This window comes from Arctopsyche grandis, chromosome 6 (assembly GCF_051622035.1).
Source record: "Arctopsyche grandis isolate Sample6627 chromosome 6, ASM5162203v2, whole genome shotgun sequence".
NCBI lineage: Eukaryota > Metazoa > Arthropoda > Insecta > Trichoptera > Hydropsychidae > Arctopsyche > Arctopsyche grandis.
Genome location: NC_135360.1, coordinates 13,096,178 through 13,123,335, shown reverse-complemented (window position 1 = coordinate 13,123,335; position 27,158 = coordinate 13,096,178). Strand labels below are relative to the sequence as shown.

Below are 27,158 nucleotides of genomic sequence, written 5' to 3'. Positions count from 1 at the left end.
GTAAATCAGATTAACTTGAACAGCACCAACTTTATATTGTGATTTACTTCTCTACTTGAATCAGTGAAAACCCTTTTGAAAAGCCCTAGTGAAACCTTTGTAAATCCCTCTGTTAAACTAGTGCTTGTAACTTTAATTTCTACTCAAACATAGAAATATCGAAGTGATCTGGACTTTTCAGTACAAAGTGTCTATACATTACTCTAAGACTAATGTTGTAATATTACAAAATAATATAATAAATTCAACCCTACTTAATATTCAAAGTGACTTTTAAAATTAAAGGAAAAATTAAAGTATTTATCTGGTTTGCTCGTGGGTCTACATCACGGCATCGAAAGGTCGAAAGATCGAAAAAGCAAATATCGGAAAGCAAAGATCGAAAATTAAAAGATCTTAAGTCGAAAGATCAAAAATATTGTATGCGTGGTAAACGGTACTATGTATGTATATATAATATATATCAGTGGCATGCGGTGATATTATCTCTTTTTGTCGTACAGCCTTGCTTAATGTGCGCGGGCAGATACGGGAGGAAAAGCCTGTTCCTATTGTATCTTGCTCGCGCAAATTGCTAGACATGCAATTGACAAATATGCAGTCAATTTTTGTAAAATATCAATCCACAGATAAATAAAAAATCGTCATAGAAAATTCACATACATTTACACCGCCAAACTATTCGGGGCAATGTTTTGTCAAAAGACTGTGGCTTTTTGTATTAGCTTGGTGGTTGCGTTAACACCAATAAATCCCGGGTTCGAGCCCAGGTTTGACCTCAATTAAAAATAATTTATTCCGAGTATTTCTGCAGTGCTGCTGGTCAGACTTGGATATTTGTGACTCCAAGTCGATCGTTTCCTATCAGAGTTTGCCAATTAATCTGATTTTATTGTTGACACGGTGCCTCGTCAAACTGTCAAAATCAACGAACTATCTCATTAAATTGTAAAAATAACTATCTGTCACCACAATTTGAATACGATTTCAAGTTTATAATCTATAAATCTGTATATATGTATGTATATTGCAATATATGTATATATTGACGTACATTCGACATAAATAAATAGATATAGAAAGCCGTCCGATGCAATGTGTATCTATGTATATAAATGAAACTAAACAAAAATCCATACAAAGAAGGCCAGATATGACGATCGCAATATTTTTCAGCTTGACAATCATTTCTAAAATATTTCACCGTTTTTAAAAATTGAACCGATGTTTTCATGACACATGTATGTATGTATGTACATACATAGATGCAATATATTTATACGAAACAAATATATGTATATATTCAATCAAAATTTTGTGTAGACGAATAACTAATGATACTTTATGTTTGCTTGGTATTCTTAATGGCATCTTCGACTGCTCTGAATTGGTGAGCTTAATCAGATTCCATGTACCGGGCAGATCAATTAGATGTAACCATCTTCTTAATATTCCTAGGTTTATCACCAATTATTATTAGAACTCAGCCATATCAAGATTGCACAGACTGGTTAATGAACTGTATAAATTAGAATTATTTAATGTCAGTAGATGTAAGCTAAAATGCGATTTATCCAAATATATTTTTAACATGTTGTGGTTTATTTTTTTGTCTATCTTTATCATTTAAAATTTTTTATTACTTACTTTATTTGTATTGCATTTTTTTTCTTTTGGTCATTATTTTGACCGTATAAATAAATATGTAGACAAATAACTATTAAATTGGCCAAATTCGATGTTTCCTTAGCCCAAAATTATATATGATTTTATTCGCGCCTTACACGTGAAACCTTTATGGCCGCTGAAATTTCGCGAAAAATAATGAAATGCGGTGTCGGTTTCAGGTTTCGCGTAACGACCTATCCGAAGGATAATTTCATAGCTGTGCGAGTTTTTACGAGGCCCCGTCTGAACGTGCCATAACGTGAGCCAGAGGGTTACCACAAGACCCCTCATCCCCCATTGCACAGCCCTGTGTCGCACCACAACGCATTAAAAAGTGCTCCCTCACGATGCATTGAAATAATGCTTCAATTGTTAAAGAATCAATGATTCGTATAGTGTGTATATGTATATATTAATTAAAATGTTGTTCAATACTTCTCTTCTTCTCTCTCTGCTATATTCTAAATCATCGATGCATTAGTTGAAATGAACGTACATATGTATGTATGCATTTAATTAACATTTGCAGGCCGCAACGTGATGCGTTCGAATAATTATTAATCCGCGTGTATTTTCGTAGCACGTAATTTGATTTTATTGCAATTTTGCCGGATATATTATATGTACATATGTGCGCTTTCATTTATTACTGTTAACAAATGAAATATACCTGTGTTGAATTTCACTAGAATTTAAGTATGTTTAAAATGTAAATAACTAAGAGGGCTATATATGAATGATAGGCTCGTATGGATAAGTTTATTCAAAGTTTCTGTCCCTTTTCGGACTTAAATACGTATACATATGTATCATATGTTAAATATATGTTTTATATGCTAAATACCTATACATATGATTTATATGTTACCTATACATATGTTTTACTTCGACCATTATGGCGCATTAGGAATTACCTGAATTACCTGTGATGCCCACAATGGTCGAAACTTCAAAAATAAATATGTAAATATGTTTAAAATAATAGAAAAATCTGAGAATAAACATATACTTTTGTTTCAAGTACTTTACAAGTGATGTGCGTATGGTTACTATAGAACCAATGTCTATCAAGGTTTCATAGTAAGTTTGTGATAAAATGAAATAAATATACAAACAAACTCATAAAATTTTATATTTATCTTAAAAAATTGCAAAAATTTAAATCTATTCCGCAATCAAGCAAACAAATATGAACATTATAAATAAGGAAATATCTAAAAATCCGTTTATCGATTGACAGAATATTGTGTACAAATTACATACGAGACACTAACACTAAATCATCAACAACAGCCATCCATTGCTGTAATAAGGCCTCTCTAAACACGTTACTATTCGTCCCTGTTTTGTGCAACTCTCATACATCTCATTCTACACATTCTTCTGATTTTTTCCACCCATCTCTTCTGCAACCTTCCTTGCACCATTTTACATTCTTTCGGGTACCATTCGAGCACTTACATATTTCGTTCATCTATCGTCCGTTCTTCTAGATACGTGACCCGCCCATTGCCATTTCAACCTGTTACTCTCTCATTTGAGTTTATATTTATTTCATTTCACAAAATTAAATAAAAAATATTAATATTCAATTTCAATCGCAATTTATTATAAATATACTCGGGTAGTGAATATGCAAGTGCCATGAAAACGCACCTAAAAAACTGCAAATGTGAAAAGAGTCTGTATAAGAAATTTTCGCTTATAGTGCGTACATCTAAGTAACAATTGTTCGTCGAAAATTTCAGCAGTATCCAAACTTTTCTTCGAAATCGGACTCATTATACCTATATAATATATTATATAAACCTTTGCGGCACATCAGTCGGCGTTTATTTATTTACCGTTGCGAAGCACCAATTCTATCGTGTTTGCCAAAGCAACGTTGAAATGGAAATGCGTCCGCAATAAAGTGGCCAGTTTACAAATATTATACCCGTATTGCGATTATTGAAAAGTTTGAAACGTCCGGTCCATCCGGACAGACGGACAGACGTCGCTGGGCTAACTTCGAGCGTATTAAAATCCGGATGCATCCTCATCCGACGGAATGCAAACGTGCGCGGCTGCTGCACTAGTGCAATTTTTTCCAATAACGTTTTAGTTACTCCATAAAGAGCGTATATTATTATTCGGATTTAGGGAGAGAATACGATTAAGGTTTTATTCTCTTCCATTAAGAATCGTGTAGTATGTCGTATCACGGGTTTAACGTTCCAATATCAAAAAGTGCATTTATATTAATTGAATCAAGTCGAATCGCAAACGGTAAACATTTCGGCGCGTAATCGTAGCTCCAAGTGCATACATAAATGCTCGCGATATTGACGTTATGCAGGTGTAAATGGGAGATTTATAAATGCATCAATCGTGCATACGCATTAATGTGTGCCGAGTATGTAAATTAAAATCCAAAAGCGCGCCGATTTTAGGAGACTCATTAAAAATTTAACTTTCGAATATGTACCCTACAGTTGCTCGCATTTTAAACTAATGCATTTGGCAAATTAATTTATTCACATATATTTGTGTACTTTTACATGGAGTAATGTAAATAGTTTATTAATTTATTTTTATTTTCAAATTTTAGAGATATAACTTTTTACTGCTAGGGTGATTTTTCTCGCGATATTTTAAATTTATTAATTACTAGTGGTGCTGCCCGGATTCGCCCTGTAAATGGAAATTAAATGAAAATTATGGAGAAAGTCTTCATTTGTTTTTTTATTAAATTTATTTGAATCGAAAAAAAATTATATAATATTATATTATTTAACGACAAACTTTGACCAATCGATTTTGACGACAGCCGATCAGAAACGAATTACAGACGCCGTTTTGGTTTTATATATGTATGTATATATTTTTAAATATATTAAAATATACACATAGGATGTATACATACATATAATACATATATGTATGTATGTAAAAAAACCAAGAAAGTTTCCTCAAATTGCTTAAACAGATACGAATTTCAGTGATTACCCCCCTTTAAAGTCATAATATATGTAAAACAATAGCTTTGCAATATGGCCATATAACAATTGCGGGCAAGCTAAATAATAAATCAAATAATACGCAAAGGTATCGGAGATAAATAAGTATCCGACTCACGCATTGTCGAGGGTTGACTACACCTGAATGTGCGACAAGTCGAATCACATAGAAAAGTGGAGTATGAGGAAAGCGGCAGGAGATGGGGGGTCGTTCAAATAGACGAAAATGAAATTTACAAAACCGAGTGGCGGAAGGAGCGATCCTATGCGCATCCTATGAAAGTATTATGAATCCTCAAATATGCACCGCAAGGATGCACTGCGTGTGCAATATCCACTATATTAAAAGCAAACGCGGCCCCCGCATTCAGCAAACACGTGTATATCAGGTGCACACTGTATCTACATATGTACATACATATGTAGATACACTCAATTATACAGCGGCTTATACACGCATCTGCGGCAAACTTTTCATCTTTATATGTATGTAGAATAAATATATACTATTTTAATCATGTTGCAGTGACTGTGCAAATACAAATAATATTATTCGATTCCATATTGAATTAAATGAATTTTAATAGGATTTGGACTGTGAACTTTCGATTTACAATTCTGTTACGTGGAACTATCGTATTGAAGGAGGGGTTTAGCGTGAGATATTTATTGGAAGATACGAGTGAATTCAATACATTGCTCATTGATTCCGTCTGCTTAACAAAGCTCTTGCTCTCCTAAAGCTTCTGATAGTCGTCGTCTGGTGAAATTTTATTTTGTCTAAACTTACGACTATATTCATCTCCTATTGGCTCATTCTTTTTTATGAAAAGCTTCCGTCTTGAGAGCAAGACGACTTTATGTCAGCTAAAGTCGTGAATATTTACTGGCAGACCATGTGATTTCGACGCTAACTCTTTTATTTCATGTTCTAAGAAAGCTTGTCGAAAAATTTTCTCATCGTGGTTCTCAACATTCATAAATATAGTTGAATGTACACATGATATTGAGTGAATTATTAACTTTCCCATACACCATTACTATTTTTGCAACTCAAGTGGATCAAATAATGTATATAATTCAGTGATAGATATTTAAATATTTATATAATATATAGCTTAAACTAAAATAGACGTACTTTTGCTAAAGTGAACTAATTAAATTATCAAACTTTTGACATCCCCAGTTCATGAGTTATTTATGTACGATATAAAAACAAGCTAATAAGATTTAGTCGTAGTTGGCGTTATTCGTAATGATTCCCGTTGTTTTCTAAAATCCGAATTAATAAGTTTGCTTTTATATGATATTTTACAAAATATATAGATGCTGTGTATGTCAAAAAATTTAAATCAGAGCCACAGGGTAGTGGACTAGTAAAGCTATTGCATACTAGTAGAGAGGTCAAGTCTCGGCCAAATACGCTGCTGGTGAGATCGACCGTCTCCTGACTTTTCTAGCTAAATTATTGTGGACGGATCAAAAAATCGGTATCCTCCGACTCAGTTTCTCACAGGTTTGAATCATTAGCATCTCCAATTTGTTGAATCGTATAAAATGCTACCTACTTAATATATTTCTCGAAAATTTTCTGTGTATCAAAAAAAAATGTCCATAGAAGTTTCTAATGTATTCAATCCTGTTAAGTTTAATATAATCTTTTAATTTATATCAGACCAAGTCTAAACAAAAACGCCTTCCTAGCCAGAAATATTGTACATTTGATACAAATATTATTAGTATTATACGAAGTACATAAATACATATCAATTAATATTCACAGGACATCTATGGGTAAATTTGTTAATATGCAGCATTTTAAACAATTCAGTAAATACATATCAATTTACATCCACAGAGAGATTTATGGTCAAATTTGTAAATTTGCAGCATTTTATACAATTCAGCGAAATTCGAGATTGCTGAAAACTCGAGAATTTACGAGAAAATGGGTAGGGTAATCGCCAATTTGTTAGAACCGTTTCAATGAAAATCAGATAAATTTGCAAACTCTGATAGGAAACGATCGACTTGGAATCACAAATCAAAGGTCTGGCCAACATAAACCAGTTGGATTTGAACCCGTGTTCAAAGAATTATATGCTAACCACTAGTCTATTCTGCTAGTTAAAAATTGTTAGTACTTACATATGTACAAAAATAATCTAAAAAAATGTGTCGCCTTAGGGTAATTCCTGTCATGGCATATTTGATGTATGTATTTATGTAATAAAAGTACAATAAATTCGATAAAACTACATTTTATGAACATAAATATTGTGAGAGTTTGAAAAAACGTATGTAGTTATTGGACATAATTAGTCAATTCGAATGCTGTCATTCGAAAACTATGTATGTATGTATATTAGAAAGTGATGACAGTAACCTAATCTTTGAAAGTACAATAGATAAAATGAAGCGAACGAAGCACGTAGTCTAAGACCAAGTCAATGCTAAAATTTATGTAGAACAAGGGCGAACACTTTATCCGCTCGTTCATCGATTGATCGAGCATACAAGTCCTTTAAAGTATAAAATTTAGATAAGAATTACTCACCGTCACAACGTTTTGATAATGAGCTGACACGCTCTTCAATCTGGATACAATGAGCTGCTCGATTCTAAAATCAAACAAAAAGAAGATGAACAATGTTGATTAAACTCTCTCAAAATATTGAACCTTAAGCAATATTCTGAAGGAAATTTGTTATTTTAATACAATAATCATTCTATAGTATGTATGTATGTAAATATATGCATGTGTACGCGTCGCCTGGAAAAGGGATTGCGATGATGTCAATCAACATGTCATCACACGTCGTTGGATCGACTCCCGCTTACATAATGTCGACAGACAGGACAATGCATTGTATGTACAAACATATGAGCCGTTATATTTAAAAAGGCTTAAGTCCACTTTTCTTCATCTCGATAAATATTTCGCAAAACATTAAATATAATGTTTTACGTTCAAAAACATTGAAAACTACTGGTGGCCTGTAATACGTTTATTTTGCTTTTCTATGATTCTGGACATATCGAGCTAAAAGAAGTGTTAACAATTTGTGAATTAAGTCGGACAGAAATAGTGTTTTCGGAACTGAAAATTGAACTTTCGTCACTTTCAAATTAAGTTCTTAAGCTTAAGTTCGTTATCGGTAGAGCACATAAGCTTTTTTTAATAAATGAAAATGGCTGGGGTTTTTAATGAATTCGAACGTTAAGAGTGACGGCACGGTCTCATAAAACTATTGAGGCGAAGCGCGCGTGTAAAACGCACCCCGCAGATAATAATGGCCGGAAAAATGGCGATTCTCGACCAAAGGAGTGAAATTTTTAATTAAAAGCCCCCGCGAAAGTGGGCGAATGCAAAAATAACGGCCACGTTTTACAGGTTTGCCGTTAAAAACGGTTTACTACCGCTGGCCGCAGCCGCCGTTAAAAGCTTACCCGGTGTGCCATCTCTGAGCTGCAAATCAATGCACTTCCGGTAAAAAAATGACGTAACGCTGCACATACTAGCATTTATTAAAAAAAACTTTGAGAGCAGATGAGCATATACGAGTATTTATAATTTGTCCTATTTATCATTTTCATTATTTTTTTTCAAATTTGGTTAGAAAGACAGAAAAGCATCACTAATATTATTCAGGTGAAATAAGGATTTTTTTTTTAAATTCATGTAAATCTTTTACGTCTTTTCACAAGAAAATTACATTTACTCATTAAGAGGGTTGGACACCAGCGCCTTGTCCATACAAACGTATTACACTGCTCCCTTCCTCAATTATGGCACTAGAGAAATTATTTTTTAATGTGCGATGGCTATCTACTATTGGCATGCATCTGTGCTTTTATTTTTTTGATTAATTATTTTTTATAGGAGTTAAGAGCCGCCAAACATCTATAAAATCGCCTCTTTTTTACACCCACGAAAAGAGTCCAGCGTGCTTATTTAACGGTCGATTTAAAAAAAAATACGCGCACAGTTGCATAGAAAATATCTTTCTCATACCGATGATGAATTTTTTTTTTAAATTGGTCCTGTTTCGGAGGAGAAAACTGGAGAATACGAAACCTCGATTTTGTCGATTTAAAATACGTATTATCTGGTCGAAGAGCAACTGTCGCATTCACTCAATATATATTGATATATATTGTCGCATTCACTCAATATATATATCGAAGAAAGGAACGTCAACAAAATTAAGGTTCCGGGTGTACAGCCCTCTTAAATCATTGAATTTTCCGCCACTAACTTATGATACCACAAAACGAGAAAATACAGGAAATGTAACAGCAGTATATTACTGTGGTTGCGTTAATGCTTACCAAAAAGAGGTTCCCGGGTTCGAGCCCTGGGTTAACCTCTATTGAAAATAATTTATTTCGGAGTATTTTTGCAGTGATCTGGTAGGACTTGAATATTTGTGCCTCCAAGTCGGTCGTTTCCTATCAGAGTTTGTCAATTTATCTGATTTCATTGTTGAAACAGTTTTTCATCAAATTGGCAAAAACTATCCTACCCAGTATTTGTCAACACGATTTGAATATGATTTCAAATTCATAATCTATAAATTTAAATATGCACAAGTTTAATATCACTAGTGTCACTTAGGGGCAGCCCGTAATGCATAATGGTAAAATTTAATTCTTTTATAAAATAAAAGCTGAATAAGTCAAGAAGTAGTTGACATAGAGAAGGGATTGAAATGCCAATGGACGGTTCACATATTTATTTATTTTATATATAACAACAAACAGCATTACAAACGTTTGTATATAAAAAGGAATTACAGGAATAGTTGCTATAAGGAATTAATTTTTAAATAATGATCTGATCGGACATTGTAATAGGGTATTAAGTGCATGACGAGAATATTGGACAAAAAGTGGATAAAAAAGTACTCGAATGGTAGTAACGTAAGCAGTGGCGTAGCTAGGAATTTTGTACCCTCATGCAAAATTTATCCAAGGCCCCCTTACCTTCCCAATTAACCTGATTTTTAAAAATATAAGATGAAATAGTTCAAATTGTTTGTTAATACATATTAACTAACGACTATCATGTATTATAATTCTACAACAAAATAATTTAGCTTACTTCTCCGATTTTAAAAAATCATCTTTATTTTCCTCGTCTTCGTCCCGATTTAAGGTTTGCAAAATTTCGATTTGTTTCCAATTAAGTATTTTTTTAATAATGGCGTTACGTGATTAATTACCCCACTTGAACCCAAACGGCTTTTTATGGTTTGTAACGATACAAGCCTAAATTTTTGCTTGGACCGTTTTACATTTCTGTGACGTAAAATAAAGATGAAGCAAAGTAATATTCGTACAAGTGAATGGCTCTTCTATGAGTTAGCTACGCCACTGAAATTAAATGTAAAAGGGTATAAAGGAAGACTACATGTGAATTAGGTGACTTCTAATAATGATGATGACCAGCAAAAACGACAAAATACTACATAAGGCTACAACTCTAAAAAAAAATCATTACGAGTCAGAAGATGAAATTTGAAACAAAAAAAAGTTTTTATTAATTAAAAAGTATATACGTATAACAATTTCATACTTTTTAAATTTTAATTAACTTTAAACAAACTGTAGTTAGTCATATTCATTATTATTTTCCATAAAGAGAGCATTTTCAGTAATACATGAATGATAATGATAAATAGTCCATTCGAATGCACTACATAGAAGCTACATACATATGTTGAATCAATATATCTATATAAGCACATATATATTTTGATTATATGAATAATAATGTATAATTTCTAGTATTAAAATTACATAAATTATCTGAGCATACATCTATATGTACATAAAAATGTATTGAAAATTTTGAATATTTAAAATATCCAGAGAAATTTATTGCATCGAACTGAAGTAGTTATGAAACGATGCAGCAAATAAAATCATTTGTTTATGAAATCAGCGTTCTTTTTCGCTCGGTTATTATATGTATAGTTGTGTTCGGCCACTTTACCGAATGAGAATTTTACATAAAATAAAAGCTAGCCTCTATGAAGAAGTGCGATATATTTACGGCACGAAGAAAAGCGGAATTTTCCCACAGAGCTCGGACGGTACGTATGAAAGAAAACACACCCAATAACATTCGTAAGATATTATGCATCGAATTGATTATTAATTGCAGGTGAGTGCAGGCGCATGAGAATTTGAGTGTGGAAAAAAAAATACATATACACACATAACGAACTTCATAACTTTTAACATTAGACACTAATTGGGTTCAGAACACAACTTGCTCGAAGTTATGTATTAAATGTAATTATTGAGTTAGCACAAACGAACCCACATATCCAGCATTCGTAAGTCAGTCATGATTGTTGCTAATTGCTCCATAATCCAAGTGCATTCACATTACATTAAGTTAATCCACAAATTAATCCTGTTACCGTGTTAATTTTTGTTTTGGAGGCGGACGCGCATACTCACATGAATTAGTACCTATCGTGTACACATACAAAATGAACACACAATACTGAATGTTGATTCATTTAAGCAAGGCTAATTATTCACAAGTATGATTTTAGTGGAACTAATTTTATAAAGAATGCTTTAAAATAAAACTAGGAAAAATTCTAACAGCACTTCTGGTTTAAAAATGATGTAAAAGTTATAGCATTGACTAAAAAAACTAAAAGAAAATGGAATATTTATTTGACTTTTACCGAGAATGTAATCCTATGTTAAATTCAGGTAGTATATTTTGATAGATTATTAACGACAGTATACACATAGTGTAAGACAAATGTTTGAATGCTAATTGAGAAGTCTGAGATCTTGATAGATCCTATGCAAATATATAAAGCCTTGAAAATATTATAAATAAGTATACGTAGTATGTACATTTATGAAGGTTGTTGAAATACACATTTAATGAAGTATCACTAAATATATTAATGACGATTCCTATATATTTTTTTTCTCTTTGATCCTGTTCACATGCGACGGAAAACCACGAATATATATGTACATGTGTAGTCCACTTGTAGTGTATTAGTTCTGTTTATACAATCAATTCGTATTTTAATTGATGTCGTACTAGTGCTGCGAATATGTAGTACTATTTGCAATAATTAGTGTGTACATGTCGCAATTATTGGTATGATTGACTACACGCCCGCGTAAGTTGAAACACGTATGCAATTAGGAGGCTTACAGCGAATTTAAGGGTTGAACATGTCAAAGAAAATAATAATAGAATATAAATAATAGACGCTTTCGTCTATCATTCCAAATTACTTGACGACGGATGTAAGAACGAGAAACTACATATATATATATATGTACATATATGTACATATATATACATATATATATATATATATATATATATATATATATATATATATATATATATATATATATATATATATGTATATATATATATATATATATATATATATATATATATATATATACATGTACATATGTATAAGTAGTCACTATGGCTAAAAAAAGATACAATAATAGAAATGAAAATAAAACATGACAAAAAACAAAATAAACATAAATATGACATAAATAAATCAAAAGCTAAGTACAATAATATAACACGAGTAAGATCTCAAATTAAGATCTCGAATTGAGATCTCATTATGAACATTCCAAATTTTCCGAAAATGAGAGTCCGCGTAAGTAACAGGAAAATAAACAGGTTTTGTAAATAAAGCACAGCTCCTAAACCTTTCTATCAATTAAATAAAAAAAATTGGAATTAAACATTCATAGCTGTCTTCGACCTTATGAATTATTCTAAGTTATACACATTTTAATCTTGTATGACATAAATCATTCGCTTTTCTTGACACATGATTTGAGTTCTTCGACCAATGGGGATTAAAATATACCAATGTAATTGGTTAAAGGAAAATTCGAAAATCTCTATAAACTGAAATGATGTAAGTATTAAAATAATAGTCTGATTTAACAGTTAATAGCCGTAATATGCTTGATACCTCTAATACAATATTGTTTATTGAAAGTTTTAATATTAATATAACTATAACTATACTGGAATTTGGAATGGCAATTTGGAAATTAGTTAATTGACCACAAATTCAAAAATGAAATTCAGTTCATAAAGTATAAAAATAATAGTCTGATTTTAAATTAGTTAATTCAAATTCAAAAATGAAATTCCGTTATTTACATAATATTATAGAAAATGCAATGATTTGTTTACACAACCAGCAACATAATAATTAAAATATGAGGTGCGTTTAAGTCTCCTGATATAGCGAATATAACTAATTGTAAATATCACATTGTGTTTCGTTATTGAGTTGGTTTTGTGAATAAAAATTATCCTTTGAATGATTATGACTTTTTGTGCGCGTGTGTATGTGTGTAGTGTACCTTTGTATCCAGTTCGTTATGTCGTTATGGAGTGTCGTTACACGGCGCCGTTAAGGTGGCTCTTTCGTTAAATTTATACGCTCGTCCGGAGTGTCGTTTGATTGTGCAACTCGTATACAAACGTGACCAAAATACATATAATTTGTTATAATTTTTTCAACCCGGCAATATGTATATCAAGTATTATTACGCGACTGAAGTTGAAGCGTACGTACATACGTACATGTGACAATTTGATATATTATATTATGTATAATAAATAGTCGACAATTTTAATTCAATTACATACATCTAAAATGATCCTATTATTGTATACATGTGCACTGAGTTACTCTGGTTTTTCGAAGGAAATGAAGAATATATGCACAAACACGATGTACCCAGTACTGGACTACTTTGCACATCACAGATAATAATAAATGTTTAAAAAAAATTACTTTCATACGTGACCATTCATATTTCAGATTTTACAATTTTTTAGCTCCCCCACTCCTAGAAAAAGCTGAAATGAGGCTCCTGTTATAAACCGTAGATGTTTAGTCATAATATAATACATATCTCGCGAGCATAATATAATACATATCTGCCATAAAACCCGACAATTATGGCAGCCTTATCCTAGCACATATATAATATTACATATTTACATATAAAATTTTATCATTTCAAAAAATGAGAATAAGAATGTAAAATATACATATATACACATTTAAAAATAAATAAAATCATAAAAAGATATTTTGATTACGCCAGTTTAGACACGTGCTCACTTGCAATCATACATACATAAATAAATTATTACATAAAAATACAACGATTGAAACGCGCATTGCAAACGCTAATAACATACCTACATATACATAGCTAGTTAAGCGATTTCGGACCGAAATTGTAACCGTAAACCCCAGCATCAATTAACACAAAACAATAACCGGTATCGACGGTATGTCGAAGCAACAAGAATGTCATCCGAAAATGGAGTTCCGAGGGGTTGATGGGGGTTTGCACACTCGCATAGATATGTGCACGTCGATATGTGTTCGATCAATTCGCGCGAATTTTCGTACCGCTAATGTCCATTATGTGCAATCCATTGTAATCCTGTTGATTAGTCCAAGTGAAAATTGATTTTAGCCCAAGCCCCGGCGAAATGTCGTATTTCAATTTCGCCGTTTTGTGTGCATTAAAATATACATATATACATATATTTACAGTATACATATTTCGTTGCGCGTGCATGAATAACAATGAGCCCAGTCATATTCGATCCAGGCGTATGCGAAGTACATTGTGTAAATATCCATCAAAATGAGCCGGTAATGATTGCAGTGTGTATTATAATTTAAATTATGAGTATGTAGAGTCGAGCTTTGGGGAGGAAAATTCGTTACGCGAAAGCTCCAGGCTCTGGCATAGGTCGAATTGCGACGAACTGACGCATTTTGATTAGATTCTAAGCAGCGTTCTGTGTTCGAGATCTATCTCATTTCTGTTTATAAGTTACTTAAGCTCGTTTCGTTCCAAATGGAACACCATACGATGACACAAACAGCAATCGAATGTAAATTTCTCGGGAAAACTTTTTTAAATAAAAAAAAGCAGCAGCAATCATCAAAATGATTGAATGTTTATCGAAATCTGCATATTTGATATATATTTATTATTTACTTAGATATACATATACCAGAAAGTCTTAACAGGAAGACCCCAATGCGCCTTCCTGGACAATTAATTACAAACACTGCAGAATTTTTATTATATAAATCACTGTATTTCGAGAAGCTGAAGAACACGAAATTAACAATTAATTAATTAATTAATCCATTGAGACATCTATGGATTTTTAGACTTGTAGACAGGAGGTAGGATAATTTTTTTCCAATTTTAAGGAACCGTTTCAACAATGATTAGATAAAATTGGCAAGCTCTGATACGAAACGATTGACTTGGACTCATAAACATCCAAGTATAACCAGCAGTATATTAAAGATTATAACGCAATATTCTTTTGATGGTAAACATAAACGCAACTACTGAGTTATACTGCTGGCTATATGTAATATATACAAATGTTGTCACGTACATATCAAGAGCGATCATAAATACATAAGTTAAGTTAACTTAAATAACTACACACAATTCAATGGCACTTTTTAGACAGCGAATTTAATGTAATTATTCTACTCATTATATTACAGTACAAACTTTGAAAACTGAGTATTGCTTGAGGTGCCAATCAAAAGAAGTGTTAATCCTCTTTAAGTTCTAGTGTTAAAATCAAGACTGATTAACACTTGCCTTAATGTGCTAAACAAAATCCGCTAGCCACTGTGCTGGAGTTTAAGTGTCCAGCTAAAATGTATGTTTTAAGTTAAAATAATGCAAATATGTTACATGCAGGTTAATTATTGTAATTAGCTATAAAAAGTCAAGGAAAAAAATGACGGGTGAAGAAGAGTCTTCATTCCAAGGTGGATATCATTCTCACACTGACCGCTGAGCGCGGCGCGTACTGAATTCCCCTTCTTTTTGCATCTCCGAGGCACGTGTATAAGGGGCTTCTCACGAAAATAATTATTTCTGTTTATATTGGTTAATGTTTTTATTTCGTAATGGCATAATTTGAATCATAGAGGTTTTGATGAAGAACACATAAAATATGAAGAACCTGCATTCAGTATATTTGAAGAAATAAAATAAAATGTAGGTCCTGGTAATTCGCTATCCATCACAGTGCGGCAAGTGTTAATCACATTTTTGCACCTGAAGAGGATAGAATAATTAAGCCTTTCTCAAGGTAATTTGACAAGCTTAGCAACATGTAAGAATTTATTGATTGATGATATGGTAATAGGATAGATACATAGATATTATGTTATTGCTTAAAAGTTTATGCTTGATTGGGTAACCAAAATCGTGTTATCCTTAAAGTGCATATAAAATAATGGCTAATAAGAAAAAGGTATCCCATCAGAGCAATAAATATGTAAATAAAATATAAAATATATTCATAAATAAAATATATTCATAAATATGTAATTTTCCAAATTTGATTGTAACGACCATACCAAAAGCAATACAAATTCGTATTCATTTAAAGAATTAAACAGTCCTTCTTATAATGTCCATTGTTTCATTAGGTCACACGAAACGTTAATACGACAATCTTTGGCTCTTATCCAATTCTGGAACGAGTGCATTGGGAGGAATGCACTTTTGTCTTCCCGACTTTCTAAAAAACATAGAATAATCAACAATTTCCTTTTGGAAGATCAAAAAAAAAAACAAAGTCGCGTGCTAGAGGGCATGTGCATTGTGCATTTCTTTACATCACGTACACCACGTAGTTTTACCGGAAACGTAAACACCTCTAAGACTCAATTTGATAGAATTTTAAACGTACGAATAACAATGTCTAATGAAAGACCTGTTCTCTATGTAGTGTCGATCGTGCAATTACCTCGGTTTGCGTTTTCGTGTTGAAATGTTCCGATAGCCTTTCATTTCGGCCATGTTGAAGGATAACGTATTTGTCTCGTCAACGTCATACGCGATAATGGGATTTGAAATTTGTCCGCAATTATCAGGTGGTAGGATTGTGCAAGTCCGCGTAATCACTCCGTGATCGAAAACGCAAATTAGTTTCGGTATGTGTGTATTGTGTGTGACACACGCAGCTTCCCAAATGTGCACCGTCTGTCTTGAAGATGAAACTTCTTTGGAATTTTTAACGAGTTCGCTTTTATGACGTGCGCTGTGTATATACATATGTACATACATACTAGTTTGAGCTTGCTTCATTCGATAGACCCTTTCCGGGTGAGAATATTATCTGGGTCACCAGTTCACCCTCAAGTAACTATGTACATATCTATATACATACATATATGTATATGTACATAGGTACATAAGTACACGAGTCGAAGCAATGGGATTTCACTAGAAAGATTTTTACATATTTTGATACGTAATTTAATATATTTAAACACCAATCCAGAGGTATTAATGACTAATACCCAATACTTCAAACAAGCTATTACACATTTACTTGCAAGAATAAGGAGAAATGATTGCAAGCGAAGTGCATACATACATGGATAAGAAGCATGACTAAAGTTGACAGAGAAAAGCACGTTGAACAATTGAAAATACCAAATGTATGTACATGAATGTGTTTATATGCACATACTACATATGTGGAACATATAAATATACGAATAAATAAAAAATGGACAAACAAAATATTTTGATAGGGATGCTGAATTGTAAATACATAGGTTTATAATTTTTTTTCCTATTATGGTGTACATTGATATTAAAATAAGATATTTTTATAAAAAAATGTAAAATGAGAAATTATCGGTAGATCAGTAACTATTATATTATAATTTACATATGTATATGAGATGTATTGTGAATATAATTTATTAACAGTAAAAAGTTTATCAAAATCAAATATGAATTCTGAGCAGATGAAAAAATGTTGAAAAGCTATCATTTAGCAATAAATAAACGGTAAAATATTATTGTTTGTTGAAAGTCTGTGGAGTCGGTTCAAAATTTACCGACTCCGACTACAACTTGAACGATTTTAGTAATATTGACCTTTCTTGCCAACGTATAAAATCATTAGTAATAAAAATAAAAGCGATTTTTCAAAATATGAAAAATTAAATGAATTAAAAAAATCACTAAAAATTGACATGAAACTCAATTTACTGAAATATTGGTAATAAAATATGTAGTTATAAATAAAAAGTACATTCATACTGCATGTGTATGAAATTCATACACAAACAAATCAATTTAATAAATAAATAAGAATAAAAAGTATGAGACAGAAAAAACAATTGGTTTTGGCCACAACACATCAAAATATGTGCAATTCAACGAATTTAGTATAAACGTATTTTAAATTCATGGTTATTTTAAAGAAATTATTAAATTTCAATTTATTAATAGATTTACTTCACTAAAATTAGAGACTCTAGATGAAACATATCGCAATAAAGAAAATAACAGAGTGAAGCTAATAAAAAGCTTGTAAAGGAGTCGGAATCTGTTGATTTTTTACTCCGACTACACAGCCCTGGATTGTTGTTGTTTTTATTTAATATACAGATATCAAAATAATAATTCACCATGGTGTATGTGAAAATCTATAAATGTAATATATTTAGTATATAACTATACATATGTGCATATATGTGTTTATATTTTTACATACATACATATGTACATATGTACAAATAAATGAATATTTAAAAAAAGATTAACTGTAAATGAAGTATATGTATGTACATACATACATATGTTATAAAGTTATAAAAAACGTAAGCATCACTAATTTAGACTAATTAAGATATTTTTAAGTTAATACCAATAAGTGAATTTATTAATTGGGTCAAATTGTATATTTAAAAAACAAAATTAATTATACAACAAACAAAAAAAAAGTTTGTTTGTATTCATAATTAAAAAGCATATTCAATTTTCTGGCGTTGTATGCAGTCCAGGATGATCTTCATACGGAGATATGTAGTAGAACACAACATTATTTGAATTATGTCATCATTACGGCGATGGAGGCTTTTATGAAAATGAGTGTGTTAAATTAGAGTTGTTTGTTTGCAACCGGGACGATGGGAAATGGGAAACTCGTGGGGGAGGGGTCACACCCGATAACCAATTTGCTAGGCTGCTTATCCGCCACGTTATTCGCTCTATATTAGGATTTTCCGTTTCCAATCTAGTTCGCACATTATGGAATCATGGCAAGGGATCCGCACTATAATTGTTTTGCGACATCCACCACTTTTATACGTGACAACCTATAACGGGGGAATGGCGATAAGCAGCCACCCTAACACCCCATGCTGGAATGAAGGATGGCTCGGTCCCAGCAGTAATAACCATGTTCATTTCAACACTAAAATACATATACATAACTCAATATCTATCGAACAGTGTGAGGGAATTCTATGCATTAGTGTGAATCGGTGTTGTGAATACTGTGGTCCGTCAACCGAAGTAATGTTATCAAAAAATATGTATTATGAAACAATTAAAAATTTAGTTGATAATAAATACAACATTTGGGCTCGATATCAACATCAAACAGAATCAAATGATTTCAATCTAAAAAGATAAAAAAGTGCACCCTGGTATTTAGCAAATCGAGTTATATGTGAAGGCTTGAAGGTTAGGTTAGTAACAGAAGAAATAAAAATAATGAATTACAGAAGAGATTATTAAGCCATCCAAATTATCTTGCAAAAAAATTTTCAAAAGGAAAAATATTTGTAAATATTATAATATAATGTAATTAAGTGAAGGGTTCGGTGGATTTTGATCGTCAGTATCAATAGTATATGTATACATATTAAAAGACAGCAGAAAGATTAACCAAAGATATATTGATGTCCTCTTTAGTGAGGACGGTGATTTGAGAAGATATAAAAAAATCAGGTAAATTAGCAAACTTCAACAGAAAACGACCAACAAGTTGGTCAGTAGAATAGCTCGGTGGATATTTGTGACTCCAAGTCAATCGTTTCTTATCAGAGTCTGTCAATTTATCTAATGTTATTGTTCAAATGGTTCCTCAAATTGTAAAAACATCCTAACTACTATTTGTCACTACATGATTTCATATTTATAATCTATAAATTTATATATGCACAAGTTTAATACCATAGGTGTTGTTCAGGGGCACTCCGTAATGACATCACGGGAAAATATTAATTTTATAAATAATTGATAAAAGATAAGATAAACGAACTAAAACTTTGGAAACGGAAAGGAAAATATAGTCACAAGAATACATATTTCCGATAGATTAGTTTCGCGACATATTAGGTACTCTTGGAATACAGGTAATATCTAAAAAATATCATTATGAATCTTTCTAGTTGTGATCTTCAGCAGTAATAATTAAGTCCCGTGAGTCAACAATGAGAAATTTACATATTTTTATTTTCCAGACTATTTTAAATTGTAAATGACTTCATTCTAGTCGTAATAACGTAGACTGCAGAATTGTTCTAAAGAAATCAAAAGATTTTATCACAGATGAATATATGATGATTTGCTATATGAAAATCTAGTTAGTACATGTAATAGGAAAAATTAATATAATATCATCAAATGTGTATCAAAAGATAAAAAAATAATTTTTGATCGTTTTGATGTTTGCTTTACCGTAATGGCATAATGGTAAAATATAAATTTTATGAATTAATTAAATAAATAATTAAACATGTAATAAAATCTGAAAATAGCAGCACCGCAGTTAAAAGTTTTTTCAATTAAATTTTAACCAGGGATCAAACCCAGTATCTCTCAGTCATCGGCAACATATGTACATACATACATATATATATATATATATATATATATATATATATATATATATATATATATATATATATATATATGTATATATATATATATATATATATATATATATATATATATATATATATATATATATATATATATAAATTAGTCAGTGGTACAGGTAAATTAGTCAGTGGTGAGAGTGGTGAGAGTCACTTCCTTTAACACATTCTTCTTAATTCGAACTCTGCATTTGTAAAATTCGAAATATTGATATTATATATTTGAAAACACACTAGTATTGCACCAATTGATGTTACAATAGGTAGTTTGCGAAACTGAATTAGTATATATGTGTAATTATATTAACAATCAAAAATCGTATTGTCATACATAATATGTTATGATTAAATTCCGAACATGAATCGCATAAAACATACCAAAGTCTATGTTAATATGGAATAGATATGTACATATATAAGACTACCAGCAAAAGTATGATGGATTCGACATGGACGGTGAGTTACCAGGTCTTTGGAGACGTACCTAATTGGAAATTTTCTGGGTCTCATCGGCAACAATGTCGAACCAAAAAGTTTACCGTTCAGTGGTGCGCGCACATTAGGGTCCGAGAGTGGTGGCTCGTGAATCGCAAAGTTTCGAGGGACCTCGCCTACTTGGCCGCAAACCTATTAACTCCCCCGACAAGTATTGGCGAACGTTATGCAATCGTGCAAGCATTAATTAAGCGTGCCATCATTGTTTTGGCTCTGTCTGACCGGTCAAAATCCATTCGAGTGTGCCCCGAATCACTAGAGACTTGGTCCCATTACATCGGCCGCGTCTTGTTAATTACACACAACAAACATTACAGCTGAGTGCTGCGAAACAGCGATAGTCGCTTCCCATATAATGTGTCGATAGCAATTTGATCAATAATAATAAATCGTGGTTTGAATGATGTAGATAAGTAGCTAGCTAGATATGGAACGGACGGAATACGAACGGTCGAATCGTTTTTGGCTTAAATAATCTATTACATGTATGTACATATGTACATACATAGGTAGTCAGCAATGGTTGAACGGAAAAGGGAAATTCTTCTGTGGAATATAGACATGGAAAGGTTACATTTTTAACGAACAAAATTACGTTTGAGAATCGATAGTTGGATGTAAGAACCTAAGAATGGAGACCAAGTAAGTTTTTATCCGGGAAAATTCAAGTTTTCCACATCGGTAAATCTTAAAACTTCCCTTAGTAATTTATTTATTTATTTAAGTTTGAATCATTGTGGCATTACATGAATCCCTAATGCGCGTCAATGATCAAAAATATAATAGAGAGGAGAAAAAAAAACCAATCAAACAAACATATATTAATAAATAATCATTAAAAACAATAGTATTAATAACACTGTTCGACAAATGACGACTTTTTTTTGGTTCAGAGACGAGATATGACTTTTCTTATAGATATATGCCCAGTGAACACGAATCTGGTAATAAAAAATTTTGTTTGGCTCGAGATTCGGAGATATATGTGTTTTTTAAATCACGCAATTTTTCTATATCTTGGTGTTGTTCGGTCGATGTCTCAAAATCTGTCAATTTTCTGTTCAAAATAAATATTGAAATCGATAGTTGGGTATTATATCTTTTATTTGTAGTACTTTTCAGCAAAAGTCAAAAGTACGTATTTTCATTTGGGATTTTTTCCCACTGTTAATACTATTTTATATTGAGTATTTTCTATTGAAACTTGTTTATTGAGATAATGTTCTGGCCACACTATTTTTTGTTTTCATTTAAAAGGGTTAATTGGAAGTGTACTGAATTTTAAATCGGTTAAATTGCGAGCTAAAAGCTCGTATTAGTATTAACTCGTATTTAAACGAATCTGAATTGAATTAATAGGGATAATATATTAAATTGTATTTATATAAGAATTAAATAAAATTCCACTTAGAAAAATCATATTTCGATTATTCTTGTGGATTAATAACACAAATTATATTGATAACTGGCTTACCTCGATAAAATAAACGATTATTGGGTTAACGGATTACGACTGACCATAAACAAAAATATCCAAAATCTAGAAGTGATACTGTATTTAATAATTACTCCACTTTATATAAATAAGTGATTCCCAACAAACAGTATTGGTAGCTTATCGAAAATCTACCCTCTCAAAAAAATGATCACAGAAAATCCAAAACATATTCTGAGAAACTCTCACCTCGAAGAAATATGAAAATAAGAGTCAACAGTTTAGAAATAAGCAATTTGAATTGAATACAGTATGTATGAAATTCGAACTGTTGAATCCGTAATGGGATCCTTTTCCATACCGATTTACAACAGGTGTTTGTTGCGTGAAAATATAAAGTTCAATTTCTAACATTCATCTTGCATGTTCGAAACTGTAATATTGAAATTCAACGAAAGATATGTAGGTAAACGATTTTACTTCAACCTAATCCAATAAGAATTTTATAAAGTCAAATGTGGTACAATCAATACACGTTAAAACTTCGAACATTCCCGTCATATATTCATTAGTAAGTATTACAAATGAAAGTTAAAGCATCACAACCGTTATAGTAATAATATAATCACATTTGTCGAGTTTGCGATGCACAAGTTTAAACCTGTGTTTAATAGTTTCCAGTCGATTGAAACGGTCTATCGAATTTGCGATGTTTAATCACTGATTGAAATTTTCATCAAACAACCGACTGTCTACCATTAAACCGTTGTAATTTTGTAAAGAGGATTTCGAAATCAATTTTTATGCCCCTTTACCGGCCAGTTTTAATTATTTTTACATAAAATCGACCGTAACGATGGATGATGAAATCTAACAGGATATTAATTACAATGCGTTGGGGAAAATTTTGCATCGCAATACAAAGTACCTGCACTGGCGTTAAATAGTGAGTGGAACGGGCCAATTACTCACGCGATTAAAATAGAGGGCATTCAATTTACCTCTCCTATTGAAATATACCCTCGCATAAATTGACCCAATTAAAACGAGCCATTTTCCTTTCGAATATGTAACAATTAATGACAAAAAAATGAAGAAAAAAATCGTTATTAACATGCGAGGCGATAAATCTGAGTAAATTTGGACGGTGTCCAAGGACTTACCTAGATTTAAAATGTGTAAGAGGGTTAAAGTATTAATTTGAGTTTTTCTTAACGACGTGCCACAGTTAGTTGTCTGCGTAATGAAGGGAATGAAAATTTTAGGAATTCCTGGTCAACTAAATTACAAACAATTCAGCTTTCGAACTTCCAGTTCCTCGACAATTCGAATAGCCAGTTACAGACTTTCAGTTTTCAACTCGGTCATATATAGGTAGATTGAATTGAAGTGAGATTGAATTTTCATTAAGTTAAGTTAAATGAAGTTTGTACAAGGTAAATTCATTTCTAACTATAATTAAAAAAAAAATCGGATGTGACCAACCCATTCGTATTTGAGGAATATAAGAAGTATAAAAAACAAAATTCGATATTGAAAAAAAAGTACATACCCGTTCACACATACCGGCTACGAGAACATTTGCGATACAAATTCTGCACAAATGAAGGGAAACTAACACAAGACAAAAGTTCTACTTTCGATTGTCGGATTTTGTTCAAAATTTTTTATTCCTTAAAATCACTATAAATATATATAAATAAAATGTCAAAATAAAGTAATGAAATATTGTTTGAAAAAAAATACTACTTCCGATTTACGAATTCTAACTAAAACCATATCAAAGTTAGCACATAAATGCAAATATAAATTTTCAGCTTGATACATTCAGTGGTGTGAACAAATCATGTGGTCACAAACATTACTTTCCTTTCCTAAAATCCCACTTCCAGTTTATTAAATTTAATGTTTTATTTTTCATTATACTAGAATTTTCTCGTGATGAGTACACAAATACAATGTGACAGAAAATCGAACAAAGTACTACTTTCGGTCGAGGTAAGAATATTAAAAAACATAAGCGTATAAAACATATAATTATTATAACGTGAAAAAAAAATAGTTGATTCTAATTTGTTAAGTGGTTTGGGAGATAACTGAATCCAAAAACTTAATAAAAAGAGGACACCCATAAAGGGAGGTACCATTTCCGGTCAACTTAAGTATTAAAAAAAAAATTACGTCATATCTACATATAGATATAAGCATTTGTGTGACCGATACGTTTCAGTTCGATAGGACTAACGGTGTTCAAAAAATCCCCAAAATATACAGACACACACATTTTTTCTTTGGAGATCACGAAAACATCAGCAGTGATAGATTCTCAGTTCGAATTTTCAGTCAAAATCTCGAGTTGGAATTTTCACATGATCACAAAATTTCATCTATTGTTAGTACGTACATATGTAGATAAAGTAATAAGAAACAAGAACTGTTATAATTAGGTAACTATTTACAATTAAGTAAAGATATTGCAGGAACCAGCAGAAAATTTTCCGATTGAATACCACTGATGTAAACTACGTACCAGATAATGTGATACTCGCTCACTTGAACTTGGGTCACTTTTTAACCGAACCGATCGTTCATGAATTAAACAATTTCGTAGAATAAATCTGGAAGACACGCCATTGCTTCGAAGACAACCCACGTGGAAAAGTAGATGTGATATAAAGACACTCGCCGCGAAGAAGAGTTGAAAAAGACCCTGCCTGGTGGCTTCCAAGGGCGTCGACTGGGGAGGGTTGTTGCCGGGGGCGCCTACGACCTACCCATCACCCCTATATACATACGTATGTATGTACCTCCATAAACAACCGGGTGACATAAGACGATAGCGCCATGATAAACGTCTGAAAAACAATTTGAAATCCAGCCCCTATACGAGCGAGACCATCTCGTTAATAATTAAAAGCCTCATGTATAATTTCTAGATTTTCAGCAATGTTTCAAATAATGCAGTTGCAGCTAACGTACTTTCACTTCGCACATGCACGCTATCGAACGTGAGAGATAGATATTTTTTTTATTTTATTAATATGTATGTTTGTGTGTTGTGTTTTTAAACTAGTGGTTGTAAGACGGAAATAGTAAAATTTTACAGGTCTGAAGTTTGAGTATAAAACCACGGAAAACTCACTGTGAAAAGCTTCTTTTTATGTTGCTATTGAAGGTTGTAGTAGAAACAGTCATCAAAGAAAAACCCTGGAAAGAAAAAAACATCTATTTGAAAAATATAGTAAAAAATATTTTTATTTTGTAAATAGTCTATAGCTGAGAAAATAATAACGAGACAATATTTTATGTATGTATATGTATATATATATATATATATTCTAATCACATTGATTTGAAATTTTTCAACGAACATTTTGCTTTAGCGAGCTTTTACTTCATCAACTATACATACATAGATAACTAACCTTATTGTAAACCTGTCTCCACTTTACATACATACATTTGTATTTACATATACATATACATAAATGTATGTACATATGTACGAATTGATTGCTTTTTTCGCTAGTATTGTCTGAAATTACAATACTATCAATAGTTATAAAGACAAAAAAATCAAACGACACACATTCATTTAATATAGATTAATTTCGGTATGTATAAATTTAAAGCCAACAATTTTTTTTGAATTGCATTATATTGGCTTTCCAACTGGTTTGTTTTCAAGAGAACGTGTCCTTGAAAAATATGAGTTTGTTTTTTATTAAACTGGCACATATTTTTATTTATACCTGAAATTTTAAACCGTTCAGATTTTTTGTTATAATTTGAAAGTTGCAATACTCACGGGCCCGCTAATGATTAATAAACGTATTTTATTTAAACAATTCATAAAAATTACCTATTGAGTTAAATCTATTATTATATTTGAATAAAATTAAGCGGAGCCCAATTTTCAAAATTTTTCAGTTGATGATACGCATCTAACTGCATTTAGAATAATAAAAAAAAATTTTCCTCATCATTATTTTACAGATCTTTTTCAAAAATTCGTAAAAGTGGTCCGTGAAGTCCAAAAAATTGTTTATGTTGTAAACGACCGCCTTTCTTAACTCTTATGTTAAATAAATAAATATTTTTGAATAATATCCTCTTTTTACTAGCCTCTTCTTACTTCACTTTCTTTTTACTTCCCAGCATAATCCTAGCATATTCCCAACTAAAATACATACATATATGAACATTTTATGTACGTTTGTACATAACATGTATATAATACAGTGATTAAAGAGCTTAACGTATAGAACGAAATAATGAAAATTCAATCGAGTATGTAATGAGAGCTTTATCACTGGGGTGAAATTTCACTGGAAAATCGGCATTGAGATAATATCATGTCAACATTGGATTTACATATACAGCCATGCAGCATCTATTAAGTGATAATTTGTATTGTAAAATGTTTACGGAGCACGTTTATGGTGTAAAAATCGATATTTGGCACTAAAGCGAGCTAAGCACCCGTTAATGGCACCCGCCACTTTATATTGCATATGACATTATTACACGCTTTTTATTGCTCCCTATTGTGCAAAATTACCACACAAAGCAGTCACACTGAATGCTCATACAGATTTATTATATACAAGTAAGTATACAATACATAGTTGAGTATCTAGTTTCTATAATATAATCGTGCGGAAAAATAGTTTTCGCCGCGAAAATTTCCAGTTTTTAAATTCGTTAGTGTAATGAAGTATATGTATGTGTATGGGTTGCATAAACAGAGTGATTCACTGATGT

The 27,158-nt window shown here is 31.6% G+C and overlaps 1 protein-coding gene across 7 annotated transcripts in view; it reads right to left on the bottom strand.

Moving 5' to 3' along the window:
* Positions 1-27,158, bottom strand: part of LOC143912724 (uncharacterized) — a 168,478-nt gene that overhangs the window by 39,362 nt on the left and 101,958 nt on the right. For 4 of the 7 annotated variants that reach the window (XM_077432050.1, XM_077432052.1, XM_077432054.1 and 1 more), the window contains exons 3-4: positions 25,537-25,601; positions 7,225-7,288 (exon numbers count right to left, since the gene is read on the bottom strand). In XM_077432050.1, coding sequence (XP_077288176.1) covers positions 7,225-7,288; positions 25,537-25,601 — 129 coding nt within the window. The remainder of the gene's footprint in view (positions 1-7,224; positions 7,289-25,536; positions 25,602-27,158) is intronic. The other 3 variants (XM_077432048.1, XM_077432049.1, XM_077432047.1) reach the window with 1 other exon arrangement.